Below are 25162 nucleotides of genomic sequence, written 5' to 3'. Positions count from 1 at the left end.
GCCTGACAAGTCATGAAGCATCAAATGCTGGCCTGTGTTACTGAGCTGGCATCACCAAGCTACAAAGGAGGCCCATTTGGAGAGCAACCTTGTGCCAGTGGAGCCAAGCACAGACTGGCTGGCCAAAAACTCACCCAGGGGAAGGAGAAGCATCAGGGAAGGACCTCCCTGAGGGAAAGATGAGTGTGGCTGTGCCATGGAGGTGAAAAGCAAATAACCACCCACAGGAACACTGTGGTTTCTGGCCACAAAAGCCTGGCTTTAGCCTGTGAGAGAGGCAGCAGATGCCAAGTGGAGTCTGGGAAAAGCTTCCTTGGCTTGGTTGTGGCAGCACAGGATGGGCTCTGCAATGCAGACAGGGAGAAAAATGCAGATACAGGGATGCAAGACTCTCCTAACAGGAAAAACAAGTCATGGACAGCTCCAGACCAAGTAAAAAGTATTTATTATTTCCATTAGGAGAAGCTCCATGTGTAGGGTGAAAAAATAGTTACAAAACACCCCCCATATCCCTCCTTTTACATATAAATATTAAAAGTCCCTCTACATCTTGGCTTTCTGTCTAGAACAAGGTGCCTCATGAGACAACACACAGCACCTGAGCTACCATCAGTGGTTTCCTCTCCAAACTGCAAAAGGAGCATTAAAAACAATCCCTTAAGAAAGGCCCTCAACCCCATCCCAGTGCCCAGGGAGGGCTGGGGCCACACAGTGATTCTGGGGCTTGCAGTTTCCCAGGCATAGAGGCTGGGCATGGCAGTGAGCAAAGCAGCAGCAGGAAGCACCTGCAGTTGTCTGGGGAAGTTTTTGGGCTGGGAAGAAGAAAAAAAAAACATGCTGGCTGGCCTCACTTCAGAAAGGACAGGAGGGAGAACAGGGTATGCTTCACCCACACCATCAGTTACATCTTTGGCACATCAGCTTTTCCCTTTGCACTCTGAAATTAGAGCTGAGCATCTCTGTGACCCACAGCATCCTCCAGCCCTGTCCCTGGGTCCCTTTGTCCCCAATCTCCCCAGCAGCATTCCTCTGAGGACCATCCCACCTGGAGCAACCTGGGATTCAGGGACCACCTAAGTTTCACCCACAGCCTTCTCCAGCTGAGGGACTGTCATCACAGGGTGCTGCACCTACAGCTGCACTGAGTAAAAAACCAAAAGGAATTAATAAATATACTAGTCTTCACTAAAAAAAAAGGCTTTTAAATGCATTTTCCCTGAATTTTTCCAGTGTATTCCATAATGCATGAAAAAAATAGATATATTTGCCCCCCTCCCCCCCCAAAAAATAGATCTTAAGCTGTTTTCCATCCTCATGTGTGCATCTTTGGAGAGAGGAAGGTATGCTGGCTGTACTGAGACACACAGCCAAGCCAACAGCACGGCCTTCCCTTTGTCTCCTCTCTAAAAACAAAGAGGCGTTTGGCCCGGGCAGGGGTCAGGCTGGGTGGTGCCCATGGGCACACACACCTCGAGACACAGCCTGGTCGTGGTGGGAAGAGACAAAACCCCCTTCCTGGCACCCCCCCCAACCAAAGTCATTTGACAAAGGAGCGAGCGAGGGGACGAGTTTTCACAGTGCATCGAACCTCAGCCGACAGCAGGGACGGGAAACGTCGCTCCGGCTCAGAGCCGGGCGCAGATCGGCACACGGAGAAGTGGTTTGAGCCTCTTGAAAGGACCAAGGGGGGGGAGAAAATATTCAGCCATCGGCAGAGGATGAAGCAAACGGGCAGTTGGTTCTCTTGGGCGGCTTCAGCCTGGTCACCACACTTCGCATTTCTTGGGGGGATTCATGGGGGAGCCGAGGGGGCAGCTGAAATGCTCCGCGAACTCCCGCGAGTTGGAGACGGTGCCGATGACGCGGAAGCGCGAGGGGCTGTGGGGGTCGGTGATGAGCCCCTCGTGGGAGCTCTCCGGCGTGCGAACCGAGCACCACACCTGCCGAGGGAGGGAGACAGGCCTGAGCACCCCTCAAGTGCCGAATGGGACCTCCTCCAGCTTGTGTGATAGGCACCAACTGCTCGAGCTCCAGCTTTGACTCGCTTTTTAGCCAAAATCTCCTTGATGTGTTTTCTCCAGCATCTCCACACGCCTTAGTCTTGCCATCGCATCCTCCCAACACCACCTGGGCATGCCTCCATCCCCCAAAAAGCCTCTGTGCCCACCCTTCCAGCCCACCAAGTGACCTACTTGTGCGAAGCCAACGAAGAAGAGCTGGTGGTTGGTGAGGCCAAGGGTCGGGAGAGTTTCCTCTTCCCCATTCTTTTTCAGCCAGTTTTGATATGCCTGGAAGCCAGGGAGCACAGCAGGCTCAGGGAGCACAGCAGGCTCAGGGAGCACAGCAGGCTCAGGGAGCACAGCAGGCTCAGGGAGCACAGCAGGCTCCACACCCACACCATGCCCTCCCACACACCATCTCCCCAGCCCCGTGGCCCTACCCTGTAGGCAGCCTTGAGGCCCCCGTTGTCAGCAATGTTCTCCCCCAGGGTGTGCTTGCCATTGATGGCCTCGCCGTTGATGGTGTAGTTCCCATACTGCTCCACCATGCAAGCTGTCTGCCTCTTGAAGGCCTCCACTGAGGAGTTCTTCCACCACGGACGCAGGTTGCCATCCTTGTCGTACTCCCGACCTGCCATGAACAAATGAGTGGGGTCCTGCATCACCCACCACCAGCCACCTTCCCCCAACCTCCCCAGCAGCCCACCTGCCTGGCCCCTGGCCATACCTTGGTCATCAAAGGCATGTGTCAGCTCATGGCCCACCACCACACCGATGCCACCAAAATTCAGTGACCTGCAGGAGGGCGATGCTGAGATTTAGAGAGCAGCCACGAAACACAGGCTCAAGATCTGGAATGGAAGGAAATGTGGGAATCCTGCCCTCCTCATTTTCCCTAAGCTCTTACTTGGGAGATGCACGGGTGTAAAAAGGGGCCTGGAGGATACCAGCAGGGAAGACAATCTCGTTCTTAGTGGGAGAGTAGTAGGCATTGACTGTCGGAGGTGTCATGCTCCACCTGCAGGGACACAGAATCACAGGATGGTGGGGGTTGGAAGGGCCCTGCAGAGCTCATCCAGCCCAACCCCCTGTTAAAGCAGGTTCCCCTCACTCAGGGGGCACAGGAATGTGTCCAGGTGGGGTTGGAAACCTCCTGAGAAGGAGCCTCCACACCCTCCCTGGGCAGCCTGGGCCAGGGCTCCCTCACCTCAGCACCAAAGGAGCTTCTCCTTATGTTTAAATGACACTCTGTGTTCCAGCTTATGTCCACTACCCCTTGTCCTGTCACTGGGCACTACAGAAAAAAGGGCTACCCCATCCCCTTGGCATACACTTTTTCAAACCCTCAGCCCCCCCTCAGCCTTCTCTTCTCCAGGCTGAACAGCCCCAGGTCCCAAAGCCTTTCCTCTTAAGGAAGATGCTCCAGTCCCCTGATCATCCTGGTGACTCTGCACTAGACTCTCTCTAGAGGTTCCCTGTCCCCCTTGAGCTGAGGAACACAGCCATGGCCAACACAGCACCACAAACCCACTGCCAACATTTGCTGGGATCCCATCCTCTTACCATGGTGCAAAGCTATTGGCCCAAACTGAATCCCTTCCTTGGGTGCCAAATCCCAGTGCCAGAGATATTGTGCCATTCCCTGCAGAGCAGAGGACTTACTGGTCCCGGTTGGGTGGTTTCCGGAGCTGGTCAGCAATGACCCTGGCTGAGAAGTTGTAGAACTGCACAACGTTCTCGAAGTAGAGGTCAGACACGGCCTCATACTGCAAGAGAGGAAGGCGTGAGGGGTGTGTGGGGATCACTCAGCTCTACTCCTCCCTCCAACACGCTTGTGTTTGGGCTCTCAGGGCAGGACAAGTTACAGCTGCTCTTTTTTCTCTCCTCTCAACATCTGCGGAGGCTCAGGAGAGCAATGAATCACACTAGGATGGAAACCAGCTCCTCCTCTTCCCGGGCAGAGATCCCGAGAGTCCCAGCCACCTCAGGATTGGCTCACAGCTCTCTGGAAAGTCCCCAGAGAAAGGCCAAGAACATCACTGAACATTCCTTCTGGAGGAAACCTGGGGTTCAAGGCTGCCCTGAGGCCACAGGGATGGGTACATGTCCCACAGATGCTAGTGGAGGGGAGAGTACAAGCCCCAGGGAACCTATCTGACCAACTCACATCATTAAAGACTTTATCCAGCTCCTTGGGGTCCATGATGAACTTGGGGTAGCCGATCATGTTGTAGATGGCATCTGCCTGGGGATGTGACAAGGACCAAAGTGCTTTTGGTACCAGGATGGAAGGCCAGGCTCTCCCATCTCCACCAACCCACCCACCATCACCCTCCCTCTCTTCCCCAGCACTCCTGCCAGCACCTCACCTTCTCTTTGGCCGACTTCCTCGTCTCTTCATCCATCCACTGCAGGGTCTCCAGGCTTTCCTCAAAGGCTGTTTTAATCTCTGCAATCATTTCCTCTGCCTAGACAAACCAAAGTGGCACAACATCTGTCAGGAGAGCCAGCTTCCCCCCGGGGAGGTCAAGGGCCTTTGGGCAGCAGTGGGAAGGAAGAGGCTGAGATGCCAAGATGGCAGCGAGCGTTTCTCTGCCCACCACTTGCACGCCCCTCGCTCTGGGACCTACCACCTGCTTGTTGTCCTCAGCAAAGGTGGCCTTGACAAACATGGCCCCCAGGGCAAAGCCCAGGTTGTTGTCTGTGTCACTGATGCAAAACTTCCAGCGTGGGAGGCAGGTCTGCATGCAACAAGAGATGGTCATCAGACATTGGCACAAAGCCCTCCACCTTCCCATCCCCTTCCTGCCCTGGGAGACAGGAGTCTGCATCCCTCACCCCGTGCTGAAGCTGCCACCCCAAAACCTGCCCCCACATCTATTTTTTTGGATGCAACGTGACAGGGACTTCACTAAAAAACAAGGTCACTGTTTCAATGGTGACTTGGGGGTGTCAGGGGCTCCTTCCCCTCACCTTCTTGGTCCCATACATCACTTCCATGAATTTTTCCTCAGCGTCCTGGAAGCGCTGGTCGAGGAAGGGGCTGGTTTTCCTCACCAGGTTCCAGATCATGTAGTTGTTGAGGAGACTGCAGTGAGAGGAGGTGAGTAGGCAACAGTTCATGCCTGAACACCTCCCTTCCACCCGGGCTGGGGGCTCCTCTCACCATTTATCAGTGGCCAGGATGAGGTCAGACACCTGCTCCAGGTACTCCTTAGCGTAGACTACGACGGGCTCCGACTCATTGAGCTCCACAGGGTAGAAGACTGTGGAGAGGAAGGGCATCCAGTCCACAGCCGGTGCCAGCTCCTGCAAAAGCCACACCACTGCTACACATCCAAACAAACCATCGGGGGAGGGTGGCAGATGCTGGGAGCTGTTACATCAGCCCCTGTTTAAGAGATCTGGCAGACACTGATTCCCGTAACAGCAGCATCCTCCAGAGGTCAGAGGGGAGTAAACAACTTCCTCCCAACAAAGGAAAAGAAAGTGGGGTGGGTGTCAAAGCTGTTGACACAACTCATTAGGGTCCCCTGGGGAGCACAGGGAGGTGACCACGCTGACGTTTGCAGCCCAGCAGCGCCAGGAGGACGTCAGTGCCACGGCAGGACGGCCGCCGGCCCCAGGGGTGGTCTGGAGCCTGGGAGGAATGGGTCAGGGTGGGATTTCCCCAAGGAGGACGTGGGCCAAGCTATTGCACAAGAGCTTCCCAGGCAGTGTTGACGGTCCTCAGAAGAGTTGCATCACCTCCACCCGTCATCCTCGCTTCCCAAAGCGCAGCAGAGCCGACTCCATCCCTTACCTTCAGGTCTCCAACTGTCATTTTATGGTAGATGATCTCCTCATCCCGGTGCTTCTCCTGTGGGATGGTGATGTTGGCCAAGGCTGTCTCAAAGTCCAAGATCTGCTGCATCTGCTGCCGTGTGGACTCCTCATCAGTGCCTCCCAGGAACATCCCCAGCTGCACCATGTAGTTCAGGTACCCAGCGAGCACCTACGTGGTGGGACGGAGAGGCTCAGCGTGGTGGGTGCCACCTGCTCATGGCACCTCCCTGGCAAAAGCAGATTTTCCACACATATCCCCTCCCCTACACCTTACCTTTTCGTTCTCTGTCTTGTTCAGGTAATAATCCCGTGATGGGAGGCCTAACCCCGACTGATCCACCTGGATGACGTTGCTGTTGGAGTTCTTGGAGTCGGCGCTGACGTAGACGGAGAAGAAGGGCGACGTGCGGTAATGCGCCGTCACCTCCCGCAGCGTCACGTTGAAGTTGTCCCCTGCCCAGGGCCCTGTGATGTTCCAGCCACCCAGCTGGGGACAGACAGCAACCAGCTTTTGGGTAAGGAATAAGCACTTGGCGTTGCCTAAATATCCCCCCACCAGGAGAGGTAAGAGCTGCCTATAAACCCTGCCTGCCCTGGGAGGCACCAGGGAGGAGATCTGGAGAGTGCTGGGGCTGCCCATAAATGAATTTTCCCCCACTCCCCCCTGCTTATTTTGCAGAGGGAAGACAGCTTTTCCAGGAGGAAGGGGACAGACCTTTTGGATGAGCTCCACCAGCGGGGCAGCACGCAGCTCCTCGATTTTGCTCTCGTTCATGCAGGCCTGGTAGTAACGCTGCGCCTTGCGCTCCGCCTCGCTCGACACATTGGCCGTGGTGTTTTCTGCACGAGGTAAACCCAGGGAAGGAGGTTTGCAGGGGGTCCTTGAGGACAGGCATTCAACCCCCATCCTTCCACCAGAGCAACCCACTCTGGGGCAAAGCAAGACTCTGAGAAGTTGATGAAAATCTCCCCACCAGTGCCCTTTGTGCCTCCAAGAGCATCTCACGGCTCCCCAGCCCTTCCTGGCCTCCTGCCCCCATCTCCTCCCCAACCCCGAGTGACTGCTCCAGCTCTTTGGAGCAGAAAGATAAAGAAAGAAAAAACAAAGACCTTTTTTTTCCCCCAGCAGCTCTGATGTTCCCAGCATCATCCCACCCCCTGTCCTGCCCTTGCCCCCATGCTGGTGCTCCTCAGCCCTATATTATTCATTCCTGCAAGAAGAAACAATAAACCCATTTTTCTGCTCTGCCCTCAAAACCATCCTTTTATTCCCACCCCTCCTCAAATTCTACTTCCCTAGAGGCTTTTGGGGGTTTATTATTTTCCTCATGACACAGCTTGCACCTTTGGCTTCCCAGCTGTGTGGTTTTATTAACTGAAGGTCCCTCAGCTCCAAGGAATTCAAGGAAATGCCGAGCACGACTGCTTGGCTGGGGGCCCGGTCCCTTCTCCCAGTAAAACCAGTGCCAGATTGCTGAGGGAAGAGCTGGGGACGAAGCCATTCCCACACCACCACCCCCCACCTCCTTCTCCTGAAAGACAACACTCTTCCCAAACCTTCTCTTTTCAGATAATCAGCCCCAGCTCAGTGGAAAGTGCTGATAAGGAACCAGTTGTTTGCTCAAAGCTTGAACAAACCGTCCCCGCCGGTCGCTGGGATAAAGCCTCCTCGCTCCGGTGTTTGCACGCAGAGGCTGAGCCTGGGATTCTTCCTCTGCTGGGGGAGTTTTGACCCCTAAAATGGCCAGATTGGCAGCCAGTCCCACCCAAAAAACCCTCCCTACAAAGGCTAGAAGCTATAGCAGGAGAAAACCCCATATTCTTGGGATGATATTGGGGTGCTATGACCCTTTGGGTGCAAATCTTGAATTTCAGAGCTCCTGGGAATGCTGCCCTGGTGTTTGCAGAGCCAAGGCTGGGACCCTTCCCTTACTTGGCACCCAGGAGCTGAAACACCACGGTCAAAAGTCCCAGGAGCATCCAAGAGAGCAAACACAGCCAGGACCTGCTTCCCAACATCCTCGCAGCACATGCGTCACAGGTCAGTTTGACACCGGGGTTTAAATCCAACCTGACATCCCCACATCATGTTTTCAGCATCCCCCCAGATCTAACAGGGCTCCTCTGCACCGTGGGGGTCCCATTGGTCCCATGAACTCACCCAGCAGATGCTTCATGATGGCCTGGTTGTGCTCCCAGAGGTTGTTGAAGGTGCCCCAGCGCGAGTGGCCATCAGGGAGGGGGTTGGCCTTGATCCAGCCCCCGCAGGCATAGCTGAAAAAGTCCTCACAGGGATTCACTGCCCGGTCCAGGGAGCTGAGGATGGAGCTGGTGACAGAGATGCAGGCTTCTGACAGGCACACAGCAGGCGGCCCTGGAGGTGGGAGTGAGGGGATCGCCATGAGTTGCAGCAGGGAGCATCCTGCCCCACGATGAAGGATGTGGGCAAATATCCCATCTGGTGCCCCAGCATCCCACCCTATACCTTAACATTGTGCTCCAGACCAAGAGCTACAGACCAGCAATCCCTCCCATGCCCACACATCCTGCCCTGGGGGGAAGGATACAGGCAAACATCCCATCCTACACTCCAAAATCAAGCTCCAAGGTAAAGGGTGCAGCTGAATATCCCATCCTGCACCTGAGCATCTTGCCTTGGGGCAGGGGATACGAGCAAGCATTCTGTTTGGTGCCTGAGCATGCTACTCCACACCTGAAGAGCCACGGGCTGGAAGAGGCCTCTAAAGATCATCCAGTCCACCCCCTCTGCTAAAGCAGATCTACCTAGGTCAGGTCACATCCTGCCTGGTACCCAAGAACCTCATCCTGGGGTGAGGGATACAGGCAAGCACCCTGTCTTGTGCCTGAGCATGCCAGCCCACACCTGAACACAGGACCATACAGAACCATAGGGGTTGTAAAGGACCTTTAAAGATCATCCAGTCCATCCCCCCTGCTAAAGCAGATCCACTTAGCTCAGGTCACATCCTGCCTGATACCCAAGAATCCCACTCAGGGATGTGGGCAACAATCCCATCCCAGGGAATCCCCCAGCAACCCACTCTGATCAAGGGAGGAGCAGCCTCATGCAGTGTGAAGACTTACTGGCTCTGTACTGGAAGATGATGCCCAGCAGACACGCTGCCAACACCCCCACCAGCACCCCCACCAGCACCATCAGCTGCTTCTCAGTGCGCGTCCGCTCAGCCCAGCACCCCGGGCTGCTCCGTGAGCCTCGGAAGTTCACCTGTGGGGAAAAGCAGCATCATTTCCCCACTGGTGGAAAAAAAAACAACCCCATTGGTGAAAAAAAAGCCACCAAGTCCCTCCCAACTCGTTTTTGTTTCCTGCAGCCCATGCCACGAGTTTGGCCCCCGGTGTGGTTGGGGCTGGGAAAGACGGCAGCTGCCTTCCAGCAATCGGCCAGGAAGGGCGGCACAATGGCAGGAAAGGGAGCGGGGCGAGCGGCTGGGCAGGCTCACCTGCTACCCTGTGCCACCCCAAAGCCCTCCTCCAGCAGGGCTGGCACCCCCCAGGCTGTCCCCAGCCCCACTGGCACAGGGTGGGCACCGCATGGGAAGCGCCTTCCCAGGGTAGTCCCCGAAAAACATCCCCAGGAAACATCCCAATGCCACGGCCCCAGCAGGGAAAGCAAAAAACACAGCAGAGCTCTGCTTTTAGGGGCAGAAAACACCACTCTAGGCACAGACCACGGGGGCTGGGAGTGAGGCCAGCAGCAAGAGCATCCCTCCAGCCCCAAATCTTTCCCAAAGAGGCAGTGACACTGGCAGTTTTTTTTCCCTCACCACCCTCAGCCCTTTCTAAGCCGCTTTCCCTCTGCCTGGGGAGGAATTAACCTAATCCCCTTTAGCCAGCGGGCAAAGCTCCCACTGCTGTGATAACTGCTCACCCCAGCCACGCCAGGAAGGGGCTCAGCAGACAGAAAACCCGGGTGCTGAGGCTTTGCAAACAGCTGAGCAGGATCCGGCCCCACAAGCTGCCCCTGCACCGCTGCGAGGAGCAAAGGGCAGCGGGAGCCAACATGGCTCTGCCCACACCGGACTTTGCCCCACGGAACGCTTGGTCCCAGGCAGAAAACCCTTCTGCAACCCTTTTCTCTGCTTGCCAGGGTCTAAAATCCCCTACAACGATTCTTCCCCCCCTCTCTCCATACCTGGAAGCCATTGGGGTAGCCATCACCTTCGCTGATGGAGTCCAGGGGGTCTTCGTCGTCCAGCGTCGCTCGCTTGTAGGTCGACATCTGCACACGGGGAGATGGGCAAACAGAGGTGCTCAGCCCTGAGGAGGAGGAGGAGGAGGAAGGAGGGCAAGGAAGGAATACGCACCCTTCTAAAGCCGCCTCCTCCTCCTCCTCCTGGGAGCTAAATCCCGAATGGCTCCGGGGTAGTAAAACGCTGAACAAACGCCGGAGGAAGGTTATGGAAAGGAACGAGGGCTGGAGCCAAAAGCCGAGTGAAACCCGAACCCGCCTCACTTTCCCCTTCCCCCTCCCCGGGGCCGGGTTGTGCAACCTCCCCTTCAGCCTGGAATACAGCGATTCCCTCCTCTGCGGGCTCCCAGCCCCGAATTGGGGCGAGGGAGCCCCTGTGCCCAGGTCCCTGATGGTGTGCTGGGCACCTGAGGAAGGCTGGTGCTGGAGAAAATGGCTCTTCACCCTGACACCACCTCCTGGCTCCCTCCCCACGCCCTGGCTGTGAACCGTGGCCAGCCTGAAACACTCCCCCCGGTGCCCTCTGAGCACCCAAAGGCCAGAGCACCTCGAATTCAGGCTGCCAGCGGGCTCCCTCCCAGCTCCTTATGCCCCCGGGGTGTTATTTTATCTCATCCCCCAGCAGAAAAACAAGGGGAAACCTGTTGGGCTGGCAGCCAGCCCTTATCATGTTGCCACTGCCACCGCTTCCTTCCCCCTTGGCACGCCACTGCCACCCAGCCAGACCGTCTCCCAGCAGGGAAAAACAACCCTCTGCCTGCCATCGAGAGGGTGAGCCCCCCAAAATCCCCCCTGACCCCCGCCACCGAGGCACCACGCAGTGCCCATCACCCCTGATGCAGTGCAGGGTGGGGGTCTGAGCCCCTCTGGATGTCCCCATCCCCCTGCCCAAAGGGACAGGGAGTTGATGCTGACTCGTGCCTCAGTTTCCCCCGGCAGGAAGGTGCTCACAACGAAAGGGCCAGTTCCCAGTCCCACTTCCCATAACAGCCATCCTGAACTTCCCCCTTACACAACTACTAACGACTCCCATCCTCTGCTCACATCCCAAAAATCACAGCCTGGGTTTCATTACTCACACTTTCCCTTCCCAGTTGTGCACAAAACCTCTCACTTCCAACCCTAAAAACCCCTCCCCTGGGTGCCCACCCTGAGCCTACAACCCCCGAGGGACAAAAACCTTCAACTGCAATATTTTATGCTTGATGCAATCTGCTTTTCAGATGGAATCTCTTCTCACTTCCCTTTCACTCTCTCCCCCTCCAAATTCTGCACTTTGAAGCTTGCACCTCAGGGCACAAAACCTCAGCTCCCACGGTGGGATGAGAAGAATCCACAAAGCCCCCCCCCAATGGCTCCAAAGCCCCAAATTCCTGGAGTCCCAGCTCCCAGCCAAGGCTTTCACTCCATTTCCTGAGGAAATGAGGGTTTTAGCGGCTCTCCCCCACCCCTCCCTGCCTTCCCCGAGCTCAAAACAGCAGCAAAATGGGAATAAAGAGAAGAACCCCCCCCCCCCCACAAAACCCAAACACACACACACACAAACCCCACGCGTTCCTTCTTTTCCTCCTGCTAAAGATGAGCTGCCTCAACCCTGTATGAGACATCAGGGAACCCAAACCGAGCCCGAGCTCCCCCAAAACACTCCCGGGAGGAGGTGGGGAGGTACCAAACCCAACCCTCAGCTTCCTTAATTTGGGGGAAATGGGATCCGGGAGGTATTTTTAGCACCTGTGTCCCCCTCTTCCTGCCGTGCTCTGGGAGCATCAGGGTGAGGCAGCACCCCGAGCTGCTCCCCAGCTTGCAGAGCGGCGAAATTCCCTCTTTTTTTGGGGTAAAACGGGGTGTTTTTTGTCCAACCCCCTCCCCCAGCTCTGTTGTTTGTTTAAATCACAATTAAAACCACTCTTCCCCAGCTCCAACAGAGTGGGGAGCACCCAAAGGTGTGGGGGGGGGGGCACCCACTCTCCCCCACCCAAAAGCTTTTCCCACCCTCTTTATAACTCCGAAAACTCTTCTCAGGCCCTTAAACCGCCTGTTTTTTCCCCAAATCACACCCCTCACCACCCCCTCCCTTTGCCTTATAAACAATAAGCCCCGCGTGCTTTGAGCACGCAACTAGTGAGGAAGGTCCGGGGAGAGGAGGAACAGGGGATGGGGGGGAAGAGGGTACCCAGCACCCCACACACCGCTCCTCGCGCCGCCGGGGAGCCCCTCACCGTGGCATCGGGGCACCCCGAGCCTGCGCCGCCCGCTTTCGACTCCCGCCCGGGCGCCATTTCGGAGTAACCGGCCCCGCTACCGTAGGCGATGGCGTTTGCTTTCGCCTCCCCTTCCATCCTTCCATCCACCCGACTTCCCAATCCCATCCCCAACCTCCCCCGTGGCTGAGCAGCCCCCGCCCGGGGTCCCGTCCCCCAACCCATCCGCGCACCCACGTGTGCTCCCCGGTACCTCCACGGCCCGCAATCAGCCCCCACTGAGCCTCAACCTTTTAATTAGGATGCCCAGGACGGTAATTAGCAGCCCCTGGCGGTAATCAGGAGCTCTGGCGGTAATTAGGGGTGGCGGGAAGGGGGTTTGGGTGGGCACCCAGGTTTATGGGGTAGCCCTGGCTGCAGAGAAACCTTTAAAAGGTGCAACAAAAGGGTTCAAGTTTACCAAAAGTTATATATATCGGGGGGCACGTCCCGTTTTGGGTTGTTTGCAAACAGGCCCCCAAAACCTGGTGCTGCTGGGTCGGGGGGGGGGGGGGGGGTCACCCCTGCACCCCTCTCCTTGCAGAGACAAACCCGCTGCAAAGCCCGGTGGGTTTGGGTCCAAGCGCTGGGTGCTGGGCTGGGGGGTTGAGGGGGGCACCCCTTTTGGGGTCTCTATGCTGGGAACTGGCTGGAGGGGCGCTCAGGGGCACTAAGGGATGCATGGGGAGGTCTCTTGGGGCACAACATCCTTGGGGCACAACACCTTTGGGGGTACAAAGGGGGTCCCACGGGGGTCCGTGGTGATGCAATGGGAGGATTTCATGAGGGTCCCATGGGGTGAAATTGGGGGGATTCCATGGGGGGCAATGGGGGTCCTATGGGGTGCAATTGAGGGGATTCCATAGGGTGCTATGGGGGCGATTCCATGGGCTGCAACTGGGTTCCATGGGCTGCAATTGGGGAGATTCCATGGTGTGCAATGGGGGTCCCATGAGGTGCAATTGGGGGGATTGCATGGGGTGCAATGGGGGTCCCATGAGGTGCAACTGGGGGCAATCCATGGGGTACAATGGGGTCCCATGGGAGGCGATGGAGGTCCCACGGGACACACGCTGCCTTCGCTCCCCGGTTTGGCCAAGCGCCCCAGACCCCACCGCCTCCAGCTTTGGGGTGTCCCGTCCCCCCCCACTCACCATGGCGGCCGCCCCCGCTCCCGCCGGCCTCGGCCGCGGCCCCGTCGGGGCGAGCACCCGCCTGAGCCCCGGCGCAGCTCCTCTCTCCGCCGCGGCCTGCGGAGGGTGACGAGCAAAGGATGTACCTGGGGTGGGAAAAGCCAATGGGGCCGGCAGAGGGACGGGCTTCCTCCCTCGCCTCCTTTAACTCTTTCGGGGAGCCCCAAACCCCCTTTTTTAGGGATCCCCCTGGCCGCTGAAAACATCCCCCCCCCCACCGCTTTCCTCCCGGGCTGCGCGCAATAAGGGGACACGCGTGGAATCGTGCGAGCGAGCCCGCGGGCGGCTGTGGCAGCGTGTGAGCGCGCACCCGCCCGGGAACAGCTCCCACGCGCGCCGCCGCATGCGCGCACCCGCGAGCCCGCAAGCGTGCAAGGCTGCAAGCGTGCAAGGCTACAAGCGTGCAAGGCTGCAGGGTGCAAGGCTGCAAGTGTGCAAGGCTGCAGGGTGCAAGGCTGCAGGGTGCAAGGCTGCAAGCGTGCAAGGCTACAAGCGTGCAAGGCTGCAGGGTGCAAGGCTGCAAGTGTGCAAGGCTGCAGGGTGCAAGGCTGCAGGGTGCAAGGCTGCAAGCGTGCAAGGCTACAAGCGTGCAAGGCTGCAGGGTGCAAGGCTGCAAGTGTGCAAGGCTACAAGTGTGCAAGGCTACAACCGTGAAAGGCTGCAAGTGTGCAAGGCTACAACCGTGCAAGGCTGCAAGCGTGAAAGGCTGCAAGTGTGCAAGGCTACAACCGTGCAAGGCTACAACCGTGCAAGGCTGCAGGCGTGCAAGGCTGCAAGTGTGCAAGGCTGCAGGCTTGCACGCGTGCTCGTGGAGACGAGCTGTTGCCCCCGACACCCCCCACAACCGAACCCCCGCGCGTCTGCCGGCCCCCGTGGGCACAGGCCCTTCCTTGCAGGGGGGAGCTGCGCAGGTCGCGGCTCCCGTGTGCCGGGTTAACAAAGGGTTAATGAGCTTTTCGTGTGTGTGTCCCCATCGCTGCTGCGTCACATGTGAGGTGACAGCGATGGAGGGGACACAAACACACACACACACAATCACACACACACCACCTCGGACACCCCCGTCCCGAGCCACGCCGGCGGGCTGAGCACGGACACGCTCATCTCACCTCACGCGTGGGGCTGCGAACCGCTGTGCTGGGCGCTGGGAGGGCGGGCGGGGGGTGCCGGAGGGATCTGGGGGCTGTGCCCGGCCCCGGGGGAGGCGTTGGTGACACTCCGAAGCTTTCGTAGAGGGGGGAGGAGGCGGATTTTTGGGCTGAGACCGCCACCTTCTGGGAAGCCACCCGCGGCTGCACGGGTCATGGGAGCCCCACGGTCCCGCGGGGGGGAAACTGAGGCAGGGGCAGGCTGAGCACGAAGCCTGGTTTAGAGTCGGACCTACAGCAAAGCCGCCTCAGGCCGGGCTGCGGCAGAGCCTCGCGTGGGGAAACTGAGGCAGGGGGATTCCCTCTCCTTCTCCATCCCCCTCTTTGCCCCCCAAAATACGCTCGTGGCACGGTTTGGGTGCAAATCATGCAAAATGTGGAAAAACACGCACCTACCCCCACTGCCCCCCACGTGCAGCCCCTTTCCCTGCCCCGCGTGGGACGGATGCCCGGCACTCCGCCTGTCCTCGGTGCACCTCAGCCCTCCCAGTCCTCCCAGTAAAACCCGGCAGAGGGCACCAGTAAGCCCAGTTTGCCTCCTTCATCCCCCCCCATGCTGGCAGCGGGGGGAGGGTGGAGGAAGGGGAGGAGGAGGAGGAGGCGAAGGCCGGGTGCGGGGGGGATTTAAGGGCCCGCTGTCCCCCCGGCCCGGCCTCCGCCCGCCCTGGAGGAACGTGGGTGTCGGGACCCAAGTTTGTGCGGGTACGTGCGTGTGTTTGTGCGTGACCCCGGGGCAATCCGGGATCCCCTGGGGACACCGCTGCCACCCACGGAGGAGCGGAGCGGGGAGGGGGGTCCCTGGGAAGGGGCGGGGAGCGGGGGGTGCAATGCAGGGTGGGTGGTCGCGGTGGGGACGTGAGCGTGCAGCAGGGACACGGCGGTGCGATGGGGACAATGGGGGTGAGGTGGGGACATGAGCGTGCAACAGGGACACAGGGGTGCGACAGGGACACGGGAGTGTGGTGGGGACACAGAGATGTGTGACAGGGACGCGGGGCTGCGATGGGGCTGTGGCTGTGTGATGGGGACACAGGCAGGGGACATGGGCTTGTGATGGGGACACGGGCACGTGGTGGGGACACGGGTGTGCAATGGGGACAGACATGCAACAGGGACACGGGTGCGTGGTGGGGGTGTGGACACACGGGCATGGGTGGGTGTGATGAGGGGGGTGATGTGTGATGGTGACATGGGCTTGGGATGGAGACATAGATGTGACAGGGACATGGCATGGGGACAGAGAATGCAACAGGGACACGGGCATGGGATGGAGACACACATGGCATGGGACACGGGCATGGGACGGGGACACAGGCATGGGATGGGGACAAACAGGATGGGGACATGGGATAGGGATATACATGGCATGGGACATGGGCATGGGATGGGGACATAGGCATGGGATGGGGGCATGGGGTGGGGACATAGGTGACATGGGGACACACACACAATGTGGGTGTGCAATGGGGACAGGAACATGTGATGGGCACAGAGACATGTGCTGGGGACAGGGACACACAACGGTGACAGAGACACATGATGAGGCCCCCGCCACATGCCAGGGACCCCACTATGCCACACTCACACGGGGCTGTGCCACCATCACCCAGCCTCAGGCTGGTGCCTGCGAGGTGACGCCCCACAGGAGCAGTGGCTGGGACAGGGGAGCTGGCACGTCCCCAGGAGGTCACAGCGCTGACCACACAGGGAGGGGACATTCCCCTCCCATCTTCGCTTGGCTGAGCCCCGGGGCGAAGGTCTCAGTGGGGAAACTGAGGCACTGAGCGCGTGCTCCCTGCCCCGCAGCTCTCTCCCATCCAGCCCCAGCTCAGCACCACAGGATGAAGGCTTTCCTCCTCCTCCTTCTCACCCAGCTCTGCTCACCATCGCTGGTCCCTGGTAGGTGACTTGGCGGGGGGTGGGCAGCACCTCAAAAGTGGGTGCTGTTGGGTGCTATGGAGCCCGGTTTCCACCCTGCAGAGAGGGAGAAGAACCCCGAGTACTGGCGGAGGCAGGCGCAGGAGACGCTGCGGACGGCCCTGAGGCTGCAGCGCCTCAACCAGAACGTGGCCAAGAACCTCATCCTCTTCCTGGGTGATGGTGAGATGGGCATGCACCCAGGGAGGAGGGGGGCACAAGAAATTGGGTGCCAGGATCAATCTGAGTTGCACTGAAGAGGGTGCTGCAGTAAATTGGGTGTGCATGAAAGTGGGTGCTGCAGTAAAGCAAGTTTGCAAGAAACTGGGTGCTGGGACAAACTGGATTTGCAATAAAGTGGGTGCTGTGACCTGTTGGGCGCTGCAACAAACTCAGTTTGTGGCCAGCTGGGTGGTGTGATAGTGGGTGCTGCAATAAACTGGGTGCTGGGATAAACTGGGCTTGTGAAAAATTGGGTGCTGGGATAAATTAATAGGATGCTGGGATAAACTGGGTTTGCAAGAAATGGGGTGTTGGGGTAAAGTAGGTGCTGGGATAAAGTGGGTGCTGGGATGAAAGAGGGTGCTGGGATGAAAGAGGGTGCTGGGATGAACTGGGTTTGTAAAGAATTGGGTGCTGGGATAAATTAAGAGGGTAGTGGGATGAACTGGGTTTGCAAGAAATGGGGTGCTGGGCATGAAGTGGGTGCCCACCTGCAGGCATGGGTGTCTCCACCGTCACGGCCGCCCGCATCCTCAAAGGGCAGCTGCAGAAAGGGAAGGGCGAGGAGAGTCTGTTGGAGATGGAGAAGTTCCCCTACGTCGCTTTGGCCAAGGTGAGCTCCCTCTCCCCCACGCTGGGCCACCCGTGGGACACCACGACACCCACCACAAGGTCGTGGGTGTTTGGGCCGACATCGAGCAGAAGCTGAAATTAGGTCAGGGGCAGGCGAAGGGAGCTGGCTGCGGGGCCGCAGCGCTGTGCCAGGGGCCGGTCCGTGGGAACGGGGAGCGGGGGCAGGGCCGGGCTGCCCGGCTGTGGGGAGCCGCAGGATCCCCCCCATCCCCTCCCCCGCTGCTCCTGGGGTCCTTTTATTGAGCAAAAGGCTTGGGGTTTTTTACCAACCATTCCCCCACGTCCTGTCCTCTCCGTTTGCCCCGCGGCGGATGCTTGTGGAGGCGGCTCCGAGCTTCTTTCTCTCTCTCTCTCTGTGGCTGCCTGAAAAATGGGCTGGGAAATGGGTAAAAGCAGCGAAACGCAGCGAGGAGGGTGAGGTGTGACCGTGTTGAGGGTGTTGTGTGACTGTTGGGGGTGATATGAGGCCGTGTTGGGGGAGAGTGAGGGGCAAAATGAGGGGGCAAAGGGCAAAAGAGGGGGACACAGGCAGGATGGGTGTCTGGTGTGACCAAGCAGCAAGGGAAGAGGAGCTGCAGGGCAGGGAGAAGGAGGAGGATGAAGCTCCAGGGTGAGGCTGCTGCTGCTGCTGGTTGGTGATGCCAATGACGGGTAATAACGAACACGATGAGGGTGGTGATTTAAGTGTCTTCCTCCCCACTCTACCTCTCCCCCTCCGCCCCAGACCTACAACACCAACGCTCAGGTGCCCGACAGCGCGGGCACGGCCACCGCTTACCTCTGCGGCGTCAAAGCCAACGAGGGCACGGTGGGCGTCAGCGCCGGCGTCACCCGCGACCGCTGCAACACCACCCAGGGCCAGGAGGTCACCTCCATCCTGCGCTGGGCCAAGGACGCAGGTGAGAGCGGGCTGCTGGGCACAGGGGTGGAGGAAGAGGGGTGTAAAGCCTCTTAGGGGTGTTGCCACCGTGGTGCCCTGGGTTCGTGGCGCAGGGAAGGCGGTGGGCATCGTCACCACCACGCGCGTGACCCACGCGACGCCCAGCGCTGCCTATGCCCACTCTGCCAACCGCGACTGGTACTCGGATGGAGAGATGCCCCCGGACGCGCTGGAGGGCGGCTGCAGGGACATCGCCCGGCAGCTGGTGGAGAACATCCCCGACATTGAGGTAGGGATGGGGATGGGGCATCCAGGGATGTGGGCTGGAGACATTCATAGATGGGGCCATGGGGACCAGGCTCACCCATGGGTGCGGGGCTGGGACCTCCAGTGAGTGAGTAGATGTTGGGGTGGGATCCTCAGCAGATGTGGGACCAGCATCACCCATGGGTGCAGAGGTAGAGCCCCAGCAGATGTGGGACCAGAATCACCCATGGGTGCAGAGGCAGAGCCTCAGCAGATGTGGGACCAGAATCACTTGTGGGTGCAGAGCCAGAACCACAGCAGAAGTGGGGCCAACATCACCCATGGGTGCAGACCCATAACCCCAGATGTGGGACCAGCATCACCCATGGGTGCAGAGGCAGAACCACAGCAGAAGTGGGGCCAACATCACCTATGGGTGCAGACCCATAACCCCAGATATGGGACCAACATCACCCATAGACACAGACCCAGAACCCCAGCAGATGTGGGACCAAAATCACTTGTGGGTGCAGAGCCAGAACCACAGCAGAAGTGGGACCAGCATCACCCATGGGTGCAGGGCCAGGATCCCCCACTTGGAGTCAAGACCACCCATAGACACAGACCCAGAACTCCAGCAGATGTGGGACTAGGACCACCCACGAGTGGAGGCTGGGGCCAGGACAGTTGGGTGGATATAGGCCCAGGACCCCCATTAGATGTAGAGCAGGGACCATCCCCCTAAATTCCCTTGCTCCCCCTCCCCTCGCTCCTCCTTTCAGCCTTCCCCTACCCCATCCCCTCCCCTTCTGCCCCTTGCTGCGGCTTTACACAGAGATCCAGCCCTGTAAATAAATACTCTTCTATCCTTCAAAATAGCCCCAAAGCAAAACACTTCAGCCTGTTATTTAGCTCTTTAATAGCCTCTTCTTTTGGGGTTTTTCTTTTTTCCCTTTAATATAATTTTAACTCTGACCCAGGCTGCAAATAATTACACAGCACAGGGGAAAGACTTTCCCCCCCTCCTTTATTTTTCTCTCTCTTAATAATTTTGGCAGCGACGTTCTGCAGCTTTAGAATTCACCTTCTGCTCAGAGAAAGAGAAGAGGGAATGAGTCAAAAAACAAAACCAACCCAACAACCCAAACCCCAAAATCTTTGCTGGGTTATAAATAACGAGAGGCCAAATAAATCAGGCTCCAAAGCAAACAGCGAGCGCCGCGGGATGAGGCTCCGTCCCGGCGGGTTCACGCGGGGACCCTGCCGTGGAGCATCCCCGGCCCAGATGGGGAGGAAGGGAGAAAAATGAGCTGGAAAAAAAAGAAGTCAAATTCACTGCTGGAAATGATTCTTTTTTAGCCTTAGGGAGAGATTGGAGGGTTGTTTGGAGGGCGGTTTGGTTTGTGTCCGTGACGCCAGGGCTTTCCTGGACATCCCGCGGCGTCTCCTCGGGGGGTTTCCTCCAAGTAGAGTTTGAAAAACCCTCTTTAAAAGATTGTTTACAAATGCATTTCCCTCCTCACACACCCTTTTGCAGGTGATCTTGGGCGGGGGGAGGAAATACATGTACCCCAAAAACACCAGTGATGTGGAGTATCCCCACGAGGACAAACACCGGGGGACGCGCCTGGACCGCAGGGACCTCGTCCAGGCCTGGCACGACACCAAACCCCCCGGCAAGGTAAAGGGGGGATTTGGGTTTGGGGTGGGGAACCCCCATGTTACCTCTAGGGGAAGGGAATACTTTGGGGAGGGGTGGCAGAGGCGCTGAGGAGGTGACAATCTTGCCTGTCCCCAGGTGGCCAAGTACGTGTGGCACCGGCGGGAGCTCCTGGCACTCAACCTCAGCCGTGTTGACTTCCTCCTGGGTGAGTCCCGGCACCCAAGGGTGCCCTGGCATCAGCTGGGTGCTGTGGGAGCCCAGCCCAGGGTGCTGGGGCAGCTGGAGTGGCCAGTTTCCCCCTGGGGATGCTGGTAGACCCTCCCCCCCCACCAAAGATGTCCCTGGAGATGCTGAAACCCTCCCAGGGGTGCTAACACTCATCCCCCAACATTCTGATGCCCCCACCTCGGTGGTGCTGCTGTGCCCCTGGGGATGCTGGTACCCCCACCCCAAACTATGCTGCCACATCTCTGGGGGTGCTGATAGCATGATGTGGGGATCCTGAGGAGATGCTGGTACCCCCCTAAAGATGCTGCTGTGCCCCTGAGGGCACTGGTACCCCACCCCTTGGGATGCTGGTACCCCAAAGGGATGCTCTTATACCCCCAAGAGATGCTGATACCTCACTCTGTACGTGTTGGTATCTCCAGGAGATGCTGCTGCTCCCCTGGGAGTGCTGCTGCCTCCAAGGGATCCTGGTACCCCATCCCCAGATGCTGGTAACTCCCTCACATGCTGGCATCTCCCTCAGATGCTGGCATCTCCCTCCAAGGATGAGATGGGATTGTTTTCCCTGCCCACAGTGCAATCCCCAGCCGAGGAGGGCTGCAGGGCTCAGCCAGGCCAGGGGAAGGAAGGGCTGGGAGCATCCCTGCTCAATATCTAATCACCCTGGATCCGGTGAAACAAGCCAGCACCAGAAGTGTGTGAGGGGTGGATTTGGCCCCTTCTTTTTTTTGGCTTGTTTTTCTGGGGGAAGGATGTCCTCAGCAGTGTCACTGTCCCCAGGCCTCTTCGAGCCAGGGGACATGGTGTACGAGCTGGACAGGAATAACGAGACGGATCCGTCCCTCACGGAGATGGTGGCTGTGGCCATCAGGATGCTCCAGAAAAACCCCCGGGGCTTCTTCCTCCTGGTTGAAGGTGTGGGGAGGGGTAAAAGGGAAGGGGAGGGGTCTCAGGGTCGTAAAGGGGGAGTAGGGGAGGTGGTGGAGGAGTAAAGGGGGTGGTGGGCAATGCGTGGGGGGGAAGGAGGGTGATGAGAGATGGGAGGATAAAAAGGGTGATGGGGTGCAGAGGAGACTTTGGGGATGCCAGGGAAGGGTAAAGGGGGAGATAGGGGGGCAAAGAGGGAGGAGGGGCAAAGGGGGAGATGGGGGCAAAGGGGGAGGAGGGGCAAAGGGGGAGATGGGAGGCAAAGGGGGAGGAGGGGCAAAGGGAGAGATGGGGAAAAGGGAGAGATGGGGAAAAGGGAGAGATGGGGGGCAAAGGGGGAAATGGAGGGGAAAGGGGGAGATGAGGGGAAAGGGGGAGATGAGGGGAAGGGGGAGATGAGGGGAAAGGGAGAGATGGGGAAAAGGGAGAGATGGGGAAAAGGGAGAGATGGGGGGCAAAGGGGGAAATGGAGGGGAAAGGGGGAGATGAGGGGCAAAGGGGGAGATGGAGGGGAAAAGGGGAGATGGGGAAAAGGGAGAGATGGGGGGCAAAGGGGGAAATGGAGGGCAAAGGGGGAGATAAGGGGAAAGGGGGAGATGGGGGGAAAAGGGAGAGATGGGGCAAAGGGGAGATGGGGGGCAAAGGGGAGATGGGGGGAAAAGAGGGTGCAAAGAAGAGCTAAAGGGGGAGGTAAAAGGGAGGCAAAGAAGGGGTTAAGGTGTAGATGGGGTTCAAAGGAGGGGATAGAGGGAGCAATGGGGATGCAAGGTGGGGAAATGGGAGGAAGATGAGAAGCAGGAGAGATAAGGGGGATGATGGGGGTGCAGGGGGGATGTGAGCCAGGGAAGGGGGGGCACTGGGGGTGGAGGACACGAGGCGATGCTGAGCAGCGGGCTGGGGGCACAGGGGGCCGCATCGACCACGGGCACCACGAGGGGAAGGCGAAGCAGGCGCTGCACGAGGCGGTGGAGCTGGACCGCGCCATCGGCCTGGCCACCCGCCTGACCTCGGCCCAGGACACGCTCAGCGTGGTCACGGCCGACCACTCGCACGTCTTCACCTTCGGCGGCTACACCCCCCGCGGGAACCCCATCTTCGGTGAGCCTGCGGGGAGGGCAAGGGGAAAGGGGAGGGAGAGACACACCTACAGCTGTGTGGGGGCACACACGGCCGTCCCCATCCCGCTGACGGTGCCACGGTGCCAGGCTTGGCCCCGATGCAGAGCGACGTGGACCGCAAACCCTTCACCTCCATCCTCTACGGCAACGGCCCCGGCTACAAGATCGTGGCGGGCGAGCGAGAAAACGTCTCCGCCGTGGACTTTGGTGAGTGAGAGCTTGGAGGGGAAAAGGGCTAAAACCCCCTTGGAGTGGTTCCAGCCTGGCTCCAACGCCGCTGCTCCAAACATTCCCCTTACTTTCGGCTGCTTTCTGGCTGTTTGTGGCCCTCAGCACACGCCGACTACCAGGCACAATCGGCCGTGCCGCTGCGCCAGGAGACCCACGGCGGCGAGGACGTGGCCGTGTTCGCCCAGGGCCCCATGGCCCATCTCCTCCACGGGGTCCACGAGCAAAACTACATCCCCCACGCCATGGCCTACGCCGCCTGCATCGGCTCCAACCGCGCTCACTGCAACGCCGCCGGCCGCCCCGCCGCCGCCGCCAGCCTCCTCCTGCCCTTCCTCGCCCTCCTCCTCCTCCTCTGCTAAAGCTCCTCGTTGCAAACCACCCAGAGGGGATTTATTTTTAATTTCCCTCCCCTCTTTCTTGTTTTTTGGGAGATCTTTTTTTGTTGGGGGGTGGATGGCAGCAGAGAAGAGGAGAAAAAAAGGACTCAGTGGAGCAAAAGCAGCCGCCGGCGGTTTGGTGCCGGGAGCTGCCTCTGTAAATACACAGCTCCTTCCCCTGTAATTATCCTCGCCGGCCCCTCTCCCAAAGCCAGCCCTGGGATTTGGGATGAGAGCAGGAGCCTTTGTGGATAAATCAACCCCCTTCTGAACCCAACCACTGTGGGGCCGGCTCCCAAAATGCCTCTTGGGTCCCAAAATGCCTCCTGAGGCCTGACCCCACACGTGTGGGCACCCAGAGACCACACGGAGCTGAGGAAGACAAAGATCGACTCACCGGGTTCATTTGTCCTCAAAAATGTGGGGTTGGCTGGTTTGGGGTGGGGTGGGTTTTTTTTTTGCCTCTGGGGTGATTTATTTTGCTTTAAAATCCTTTGGTTTAAGGCAATTTGCTACTTGGGGGAGCTGGAGAGAGAAAGGGAAGCGTGTGTGTGGAGGATTTAAGGGGTGGCACTCACTGGGGTACACCCCCTTTATTAGAGTGGGGTAATTAGTGGGGGGAGGAGTAATTAAGAGAAGAGTAATGAGGGGAGGGAGTTTCTGCAGTTTGCAAGGTGTTGGAAGGGGGAGAAACTGAGGCCTGTGGTAGCACCAGAGGGGTCCTGAGTGTGTAAACGGGGCCCTGCACGTGTAAAGGGCCCCAGCAAGGAGCAGATAAAGTCCTGCACACACAAATGCCACGTCCCGTGTGCAAATGCCACGTCCCACGTGCAAGCCCTCCCCTGCCTCAGCAAACATCCCCCTGTGCCCCTGCAAATTCTGGGCACACGCAGCCCCCAGCACCTCCAAAACCCCCATTAACAACCCGACATCCCTAAGCACCCCCAAACCTTCCCAGCACCCCTAAAATACACCCCCAGCACCTATAAATCCCCTGTATCACTCACAACCCTGCAGGCTCTCCTTCAGCACCCCCAAACCCCATGAATAACCCCCCAAACCACCCCAGTGCTCCCAACCCCTCTGTGCACCCCCCTAAACTCCCTTCAAACCCCCTCACACTCCCCACAGCCCACCCAACCCCCTCAAGCATCCCCTAAGCTGCCCCAGCGCCTCCAACCACTCCTGAGCACCCCAAAACCCCCCTCAAACACCCCCAAATTCCCCCCCAGCATCCCCAGCCCACCCCAGCACCCCCAAAACTCTGCCAGCACCCTCAACTCCCTCTGAACACCCCAACTCTCATCTGAGCACGCCAAATCCCCCCTCAAACACCCACTCCCAGCACCTCCAAACTCCTCCAGTACCCTCAGCCTCCTCTGAGCACCCCACCCTGCCTGAGCACTCCCATAGCACCCCCAAACCCCCCTCAAACACCCCCAAACTCCTCCCCAGCTGTCCCAGCACCCTCAATCTCCTCTGAACACTCTCAGCACGCTCAGACACACTTTGAACACCCCCAAGTTGCCACAGCATCCCTCAAACTCTCCCAGCACCCTCAATCTCAACACCCCAACCCTCCCTGAGCACCCCCAAACCCCCCTCGAACACCCCCAAACTCTACCAGTACCCTCAAACCCCTCCAAGCACCCCCATAGCCCCCCTAAACCCCCCTCAAACAGTCCAAATGTTTCCAGCCCTGCACCCACAAACCACCCCAGTAGCCCCAAACTCTCCCCTCCTCTGAACACTCCCTTGAGCCCCAAATCCCCCTAGACCACCCCCAAATCCCCCCCAAACTCCCCCCCTCAACTTCTCTCAGCACCCCCAGCCTCCCCTTTCCCCCTTTGTGTTGCTTTATGGAGGTATCTCCTCTGGGTTTGTCACTAACTCCAGGGCAAGGGGAGGGTTGGGGGAACGTTGTGACCCCAGCAGCACTGGATTTAGGGGGAACCCCCCCCGGTGACACCCCCATTTTGCTCCTCAGGGCCCTTTGTAGCCGTGGTGGCATCGCCGTGGCCACCAACCGCGGCCCAACCACTGGCGCTGGGGCTTCCCAGAAACCAGGCGGCTCCTGGCTATG

At 58.7% G+C, this 25162-nt stretch overlaps 2 protein-coding genes across 8 annotated transcripts; one reads left to right on the top strand and one right to left on the bottom strand.

The window, feature by feature from the left end:
* Positions 1 to 426: 426 nt before the first annotated feature.
* ECE1 (endothelin converting enzyme 1) lies at positions 427 to 13563 on the bottom strand. 6 transcript variants are annotated; one of them, XM_062012769.1, is made up of 19 exons: positions 13451 to 13546; positions 10172 to 10240; positions 10000 to 10086; positions 8931 to 9072; positions 7987 to 8199; positions 6541 to 6665; positions 6100 to 6312; positions 5803 to 5994; positions 5167 to 5309; positions 4974 to 5088; positions 4631 to 4741; positions 4370 to 4468; positions 4168 to 4245; positions 3663 to 3766; positions 2908 to 3018; positions 2728 to 2795; positions 2441 to 2631; positions 2193 to 2288; positions 427 to 1940 (listed from the first exon to the last, which is right to left on the bottom strand). In XM_062012769.1, the coding sequence occupies exons 3-19, from the start codon at positions 10084 to 10086 to the stop codon at positions 1764 to 1766; spliced, it is 2265 nt and encodes a 754-aa protein (XP_061868753.1). In that variant the 5' UTR covers positions 10172 to 10240; positions 13451 to 13546; the 3' UTR covers positions 427 to 1763. The 6 variants fall into 6 exon arrangements, with proteins under 6 accessions (XP_061868753.1, XP_061868754.1, XP_061868756.1 ...); XM_062012770.1 differs by lacking the exon at positions 13451 to 13546 and adding an exon at positions 10604 to 10622; XM_062012772.1 differs by lacking the exon at positions 10172 to 10240 and having other exon boundaries at positions 10000 to 10124; positions 13451 to 13563.
* On the top strand, positions 10781 to 24070 carry ALPL (alkaline phosphatase, biomineralization associated). Of its 2 annotated transcripts, none has more exons than XM_062012774.1 (12): positions 10781 to 10827; positions 16444 to 16536; positions 16618 to 16737; positions 17274 to 17389; positions 18134 to 18308; positions 18403 to 18578; positions 20073 to 20216; positions 20334 to 20403; positions 21207 to 21341; positions 22260 to 22451; positions 22559 to 22678; positions 22805 to 24070. In XM_062012774.1, exons 2-12 carry the CDS (start codon positions 16479 to 16481, stop codon positions 23059 to 23061), a joined length of 1563 nt encoding a protein of 520 aa, XP_061868758.1. In that variant the 5' UTR covers positions 10781 to 10827; positions 16444 to 16478; the 3' UTR covers positions 23062 to 24070. The 2 variants fall into 2 exon arrangements, with proteins under 2 accessions (XP_061868758.1, XP_061868757.1); XM_062012773.1 differs by lacking the exon at positions 10781 to 10827 and adding an exon at positions 15222 to 15339.
* The last annotated feature ends 1092 nt before the right edge of the window (positions 24071 to 25162 follow it).

The sequence above is a fragment of the Colius striatus genome, chromosome 21 (assembly GCF_028858725.1).
Source record: "Colius striatus isolate bColStr4 chromosome 21, bColStr4.1.hap1, whole genome shotgun sequence".
Classification (NCBI taxonomy): domain Eukaryota; kingdom Metazoa; phylum Chordata; class Aves; order Coliiformes; family Coliidae; genus Colius; species Colius striatus.
Note: the sequence above shows the minus strand (reverse complement) of the source record. Positions and strands in the feature narration are given on the sequence as shown.

Coding starts and splice junctions, on each gene's coding strand:
- ECE1 (XM_062012768.1), bottom strand. Junction 9,073..9,999: donor GCTACCCCAATGGCTTCCAG/GTATGGAGAGAG, acceptor TTTTCCCCACAG/GTGAACTTCCGAGGCTCACG. Junction 8,200..8,930: donor CATCTTCCAGTACAGAGCCA/GTAAGTCTTCAC, acceptor TCCCACCTCCAG/GGCCGCCTGCTGTGTGCCTG.
- ALPL (XM_062012774.1), top strand. CDS start 16,479: ATGAAGGCTTTCCTCCTCCTCCTTCTCACCCAGCTCTGCTCACCATCG. Junction 21,342..22,259: donor CTTCTTCCTCCTGGTTGAAG/GTGTGGGGAGGG, acceptor CTGGGGGCACAG/GGGGCCGCATCGACCACGGG. Junction 22,679..22,804: donor CGTCTCCGCCGTGGACTTTG/GTGAGTGAGAGC, acceptor TGTGGCCCTCAG/CACACGCCGACTACCAGGCA.